At 45.5% G+C, this 7,203-nt stretch overlaps 1 protein-coding gene across 1 annotated transcript; it reads right to left on the bottom strand.

Moving 5' to 3' along the window:
- Window positions 1–386: 386 nt before the first annotated feature.
- cd36 (CD36 molecule (CD36 blood group)) lies at window positions 387–6,767 on the bottom strand. Its single transcript, XM_018729849.1, has 12 exons — window positions 6,645–6,767; window positions 5,938–6,098; window positions 5,504–5,648; window positions 4,482–4,637; window positions 4,132–4,223; window positions 3,278–3,327; window positions 2,974–3,043; window positions 2,234–2,421; window positions 1,180–1,298; window positions 950–1,023; window positions 799–853; window positions 387–563 (listed from the first exon to the last, which is right to left on the bottom strand). The coding sequence occupies exons 1-12, from the start codon at window positions 6,765–6,767 to the stop codon at window positions 387–389; spliced, it is 1,410 nt and encodes a 469-aa protein (XP_018585365.1).
- Between the last annotated feature and the right edge of the window lie 436 nt (window positions 6,768–7,203).

Genomic DNA, 7,203 nt, shown 5'->3' with positions numbered 1-7,203 from the left:
AGCACAACGCTTAAAATGTCTTCAGGCAAAACGCAGAGAATATGAAAGACGTCATTCAAAACGAACCGAGGACGCAGCGATCCTATCGTCTGATACTTTAGAAAGTGCTGAACGTTGCATTTAATAGGCATTTTGTCTGTATGCAGAAAACAAAAACAATTATATATTTTTAAGGCAATAATACTGTTAATCAAAGTGCTTATATTTTAAACCTACATTGTCAATAACAGCAGATTAACTATTGTGTTGAGCATTGTCAGAGGGCAGTTTGTGTCCAGAGTGCGTATATTTTACAGCAATTGTGGGTTTTCTTTACAGCAGTGACGTAAAGTAAACGATATGTCACTGTATCTTTGGGGCGATGGGCATGCCGGGAGCGCTCTTCATCACACCACTTTGCCATTCTCTTGTTTCCTGTGTACAACGAAGGCAGCTACAGCACAGGCCACAAAGAGGACGGAGCCGATGGACATCAAAGTAATCCGCACGGCCTCCAACATCCGGATGCGAGAGGTGACCTCCGCCTTGAACATGTCTGCCGTCTCATCGTCTAGAATTGCAGTCTTGCGCGCATGGAGAAGAAACCAATGTTAATCTTTGCATCTCAAATGAAAATAACTTGAGCCATCTTTGATTGTGGACCAACAAGACAGCAGCTCTTCACAGAATGGACTGGTAAACAGGTAGGCACGGATTCTGAGATACTACAGCCTTACAGTGATGTGAAGGCCATGCCAACGTTCCAAGAGGCCTTGATTTTTCGCTGCGCGATTGATGTTTGCGCCTACAGAAACTTACCTCGTTTAACCACACCACAGGAAGTAATGTGTACTCCTTAATCTGGTTCAAGACTCTGGGGGGAGCGGAAAAGTACGAAGTATCAGGGTCCGATGGGGCATAGTGCTAATTGAGATATACAAAAGTCTTGACAGAGGGCTTTTCAACGTACGTGATAGTCTTTGAGGGTCCATACATCATGTTGATCTGGAGTCTCTTTGCAAAACTCATCGTAAAGCCAGTAATCTGAAAAAACCAGGTGAGTAATTGAGGATTAGTCCAGTCCAGGTCAAAATAAGGATATGGCACTCTACAGGTGCCGCATGTGCTTAATAACACAGAATCTAGCCTGCATGGCACAGTCTGTCATTCCACTGTGGTCAAAGGTCACAAAGTACTCACGGGTTCCACATCCAGGTATGTGCTGTGATGCTCCTCGCTGGGGCTGAGTCCCGACACCAGGTCCCTCAGTTCCTCGCTGCCATGGAAGAAGTGAGGCAAAGAGATGTAGATTGGCATCCCTGTAGGGCGAAAACCATTACTGAACTGTGTTCATGATTGTTGGTGGGACCTGCAACATACCCTGGCCCACATTTGTCCACAGTGAAAGCAGAGCAGACTCCGCTTTCCAGTAATTCCACAGCTATGGAATTCACAACTCCAGATCTCATCCTAAAAAATCTGAAGATGCTCGCGAGTGTCTGTAATATTATGTTATTCGATATTCCATACGTATCCATGAGCTTCACTTACATTGCGTAACTCTGCATGGAGTTGTTTGCCCCAAAAAATGCTATATGTACACAAGGGCACCAGGTTGTGTAGAGGTTCGAGCTGCTGCCCTGTATTCTGAAGACTCGCATTTGCATACCACCTCCCAGTGTAAAACCCTTGAGCAAGATACTTACCCTGAAATGCTCCAGTAAAAATTACCGAACTGCATAAATTGGTCAACCACTGGAGGTAACTTGAAGTTGTAGGTCACTTTTCTCCAAAGTGACCTACATCAGCTAAAGAAGAAAATGTGAATCTAAACGTGCATGTTAACTCCAGGACAGCATCGTGGTTCAGCGTCTAGTGTGGGTGACTTTCAGGGCTGGGCAGTTGGACGTAGGTTCAGTTCCTGCTCACCCTGAGTGGAGTTTGCATGTTCTCTCCTCCATATGATCCAGTTTCCTCCCACCGTCCTAAGACGTGTTTCAAGTGAACTGGTGACGCTACATTGCATGTGTGAGTGAAAGTGTACATGTAGATGCCTTGTGCTAAACTGACATCCTATCCAAGGTGCACCCTACCTATTTATGCCCTATGCTTTTGGGATGGGCTCTGGACCTCTACAACCCAACACTGGGCCATTGGTTTTATATATAAAGTATGAATGAATGAATAAATGAATGTTTGCTCCACATCATAAAAAAGGACTTTAGAGTTATCCCTCCACCCAACTGATACTCACCACCTCTACAGGAGCTGATGTCCAGCACACCGCCTAGAGTACAGTTTCTGGTAACGTCCATGTTTTTGCAGTAGCACTTATTGTCCGGGTTGACGGAGGGAGCAGCCAGCAGTAATTCTGGCAGCATGTAGTGGTACATTTTGATCCCTTTCAGGTTCACGGTGCCGGTGAATTCCGCTGACACAGACCTGTAAAGAGTCGATCTATTAGTTTACCGTAGCCTTTACTGTTGTTTTCCCGTGACCCCTGTCAGCTGCCTCCGCCACCTCAAGCGTGCATTGTCTGGCATGGCCTGACCTGCTTTATGGCACTGTGGCCGCATGTAATAGAGTATTTAATTTTTATTAAATAATTTCACACATAACATACTGTAGTCTGCTTGAAAAATCCATTCTAATAATAATGAAAGTGTGAGTTGCAGAGAGAGTGTGTTCCACTGATGTATGGATGAGTGACCCAGTGTAAGTAAGTAGTGTATCTAGCAGTGTAAGTCACCTTGGTGAATAAAGTGTGTGGACTCATAACACTACATAGAGTTCATTGGAAGTCACTATGGACAAAAGTGTCTGCTAAATAAATAAATGTAAATGTAATAATTATATTGTACAAAGCTGGAAAAAAATTCCAAAAGCATTATCGGCGACTGGTTTTACTGTGAAAGCTGAACTATAATGATGGTAGAATAAACGTTAAGCTGTGCTACCGCGTTATTTTTCATGTTGCACGATGAGCTGTTTTACCTGCAAATGTCCGAAGAGAAGAAAAACAAAGACTTATCCTTATCCAAAGAAGGAGGAAACGAGGAAGCATCTGTTGAATTATAAAATGCAGACAATACAATATATTAAAACAAGAAGCACAGGGCTGTCTTTAAATCAGTTCTCAAGGTATTGTACCAACACGCAGACAATATTTAGAGTACAGTTTGATGTTCTCTCCTTGTAGATGTCTTCACCTTCGGTCAGCCACAATATATTGTTTTAAACATGTTTATCTCCACAACGTTCTCGTATTCGACGGACATGAGACCCTGGCTGGACTCACCTGTGCCGTTGATCATGTCGCAGTATGAATCATTCCAGAAGGACAAGTTCCTGCAAGGTGGCAGAATTAGCTGCTGAGCACATCCATCATACGTTGAAAGGATCACTCTAACTCTAAAACTCAAAAAGGTGTAGTTGTAAATAGATACGGGCAGTCCCCGGGTTACGAACATCCGAGTTGCGTACGACCTGTAATTACGAACCGAGCCCGGTAAAGCCTATTGTATTAAAAATTTGAGTTACGTGGAGTTAATCCCACGTGGGGTCGTGGAGAACAGGAGCCTAACCTGGCAACACATGGTGCAAGGCTGGAGGGGGAGGGGACACACCCAGGACGGGACGCCAGTCCATAGCAAGGCCCCCCAAGCGGGACTCGAACCCCAGACCCGCCACACAGCGGGCCTCGCTGCACCACCGCGCCCCCCGTTATCATTATAATCGTTCGCTTTTCTTTCTATCTAAACCATTTAAGAAGTGTTTCTTTACACACACACACACATTCTCTCTCCTCCTCTCTCTCTATTATAAATACTGAAGTTATGCAGTAATAAGAATAGCAATTATAAACATGATTATGCTAAAGATGTTTTAGTGCATCTGGAAGTGTTTCTTTATTCTTTTTTTATGCATAGAAAGGTATACCGTATACGATATACTGAGACAAACATTTGACTAACCGACATTCGATACGAACCGTACCCAACCGTTCCGACTTCCACAAAAATTTGACTTAAAGACAGACTGAGGAACGGAACTCGTTCGTAATCCGGGGACTGCCTGCACTACATCTTGCCCATTACGATTTAGATGATGGGCTGCACGCTGCACGAAACGTCAAGGTGAAAGGTCACTCACTGCTCTCCCTGCCACCGGTCGATGAGTGCGACTTTTGAGATGTCGTCCTTCCCCGTGAAAACATTGTAATACCCATCGTACGTGCCGTTGTACTGCACAAAGCGCAGAAAGACGCAGATTTTACCTCTCCCAGAAGAGAAACGAAGAAGACTGTTCAACGGTTCTCTCTTCGGCTTTTTTCATCGCGGCATTTCCGAAGATGCACGTTAGCGAAACAGGCTTTTTTTCTTCTAACTTCTACACGACTACACGTTTTTGCTTTTGCACAGCAGCAGGCCCTCGCGGACAGTAGAGCAAAAACAACCAATGTGAACCAACGAGAGGTGTACTGATCATCCGTGGTAACTTACAGGGAAAAACAGGCCGACCTCCTGATTCACTATGGGGTCACGATAACCCCAGAGGATTTCTTTTACGCTGCGGGTCTGGAAGAGTGAGGCGTTGTTCTGTTTTATCAAGAAATTCAGAATGGGATGAAGCCGTTCGGGGAACATGCTGTAGGCACCCTGAAAAGTAATACAACAAGGTTACCTTCATTTCAGCTCCTCGGAACTACGGTGAAATCTGCTGCATAAAAGCCTTTGTACTACACACAACTGTGAGTTTGACTATATGTGTGTATGCATGTATGTATATGTCTGTAACTATATGGGGAGTTTCAGTGGTACAGCAAATAACGTTACTGTCTCACAGCGCCTGGGTGGTGCGAGAGGACATGGGTTTGAACCCCACTCAGTCTGTGTGGAGTTTGCATGTTCTCCCTGTGTCTGCCTGGGTTTCCCCCGGTGCTCTGGTTTCCTCCCACACTCCAAAGACATGCTGTTCATGTTCCCCCATAGTGTGCGAGTGACAGAGAGAGTGCGTTCCACTGATGTATGGGTGAGTGCAGGCATGCATGATGGAGATGATGAATGGAGATGACCCTACATTGTCCCACAAGGAGCACAGAACTGTGACCGGGACCCTTCAAAAGCCCGGCGCGTAAAATATCCTTTACGCCATTCTTTCACTTCCGATCTAGCGCAGACATACTAGGAATAACCGTGTCTCCACATTCGGAATTTTTTTTTTTTTTAATTTGAAAACTGAAGACATGGGGAAAAATAGAGCTATTAAGGAGTCGCACTGGAGGCCAGAATGTTTAACAAGAGCGTGTAAAAGTGAGACCGAGAGGCTGTTAACCACATTCAAAGTGAGAGATGACACTGGCTTTCAGACACGCTGAAGTTCGCTGACGTGACCCTAACGTGTATCCAGGATGCAGTGGAGAGCTGTGATTTAAGCTTGAGAACTCGTGGTGTATAGGCACGGTAGGGCCGCGACTGATCATTTTAATGTCGGTCGTGGTTCAGGTGACGTCCCGCTGACATACCGCCACAGCCAGGTTGAGAATGGTGACGCTGTCCTCCTCTAGGCCCACGCTCAGCAACGGTTCAAATATGGCTCCGGCGGGGAGCAGGAAGGCAATGGTGTTGTTGCTGTGTTCGGTGACATTCTCTTTGGGCAGGTACCGAATCCTGTGGGAAAACCGAGGGAATGGGGAAGAAGATTTTATGCGTACGGCTTCAGGCGATATAGTTTATAGTCGCCCGAGACACTTTCGATTTTGAACTTTGACCCTTGAACCATGAAAGTGATATCTGAAACAACTGGAATTATGTAACAGGGCAGTTCTATAAGTACAAACCGTAACATTAAATGCCGTCAAACTGCACATAGTTGTATTTTTTTAGTATTCCAATTAGTTTTTGTGTGTAAAACTAAAATATCTAAATTTATAGAAGAAAAAAATCTGCTGCGCTTTACCTGTAAGTATAGGGTCCCTTCTCTGTCACTTGAGGTATGGAACCATTTTCTACAACTTGCACTGGGTTTTTCACTTCAAAAATCCAGAACTGGCGGTAAACGGGTACTGCTGTGGAGATCCAGTTTTCATAAGCAGTGGTTCCGTTTTCTAAGACTGCCTCCTGTCGAGACCAAAGCAGCGAAGAGAAGAACTTTTCAACAGGTCTCTTCACAGATCTCCATCGAGTAGTAAGTGATGATGATGATGATGATATTATTATTATTATTATTATTATTATTATTATTAATAACAACACACACACGCTGGCTGAGGCCACTTGTCCCGAGTGGGGTCACGGCAAGCCAGAGCCTAACCTGGTAAAACAGGGCTCAGGGCTGGAGGGGGAGGGGGCACACCCAGGACGGGACGCCAGTCCGTCAAAAGGCACCCTAAGCAGGATTCGAACCCCAGACCCACCAGAGAGCAGGACCCGGCCAAACCCGCTGCACCATTGCACCCCCCATAATAATAATAATAATAATAATAATAATAATAATAATAAACATTTGCTGCTATTATTATTGCTATTATTATTATTATTATTATCTCCACAAACCAACATTCACTCCACTGCACATATAGATTGCATAACTTGCATTACAAGGAATTTGGGTCTTTCCAGCGGACTGAACGTTCCGGCAAGGTGACGTGACGCCTGCATACCTACCTTGCTGACAGTGCTGGTGATGATGGAGTCGCCCACTGGGATGAGGATGCCTCCCAGCACGGCCAGCAGAGCCCCCAGCACGGCCCCAGCGATGAGCCCATTCCGAGTGTTACAACAGGCCATGTCGGCGTCCCCCGGCAGCAGTGAGAGCCGCACAGCCGTGTTCCAGGGGCAAAGGCACCGAGGCGCCTCGGGGACGCCCACGAGCGATAAGCCAGCGGTGCGGCTGAAGAGCAAGTCATAAATGGCAACAGAGATAAGGGACCGATGAGCATCGACGTGGCCTTATAACCTCTCAGCACAGTGGGACGACAACAGCTAATACACTACAGCTGGGTAATGATCCACGAGGAGCCAGTATGGCTGTTGGTTCGAGTCTTGGGAAGAGCCCTGCTACAACGCCCTCGAGGAAAGCGTTGGACCCGAACTGTTCCACAAAAACATCCGGCTATGTTAAGTAATAAAAATTCTGCATCACTTGAACAAATGCGTCGGGTGAATAATATAGTATAATAATACTGTAACACCTATTGTATTACATACTTCTACATGTAGTATT

The sequence above is a fragment of the Scleropages formosus genome, chromosome 21, assembly GCF_900964775.1.
Source record: "Scleropages formosus chromosome 21, fSclFor1.1, whole genome shotgun sequence".
NCBI lineage: Eukaryota > Metazoa > Chordata > Actinopteri > Osteoglossiformes > Osteoglossidae > Scleropages > Scleropages formosus.
Note: the sequence above shows the minus strand (reverse complement) of the source record. Positions and strands in the feature narration are given on the sequence as shown.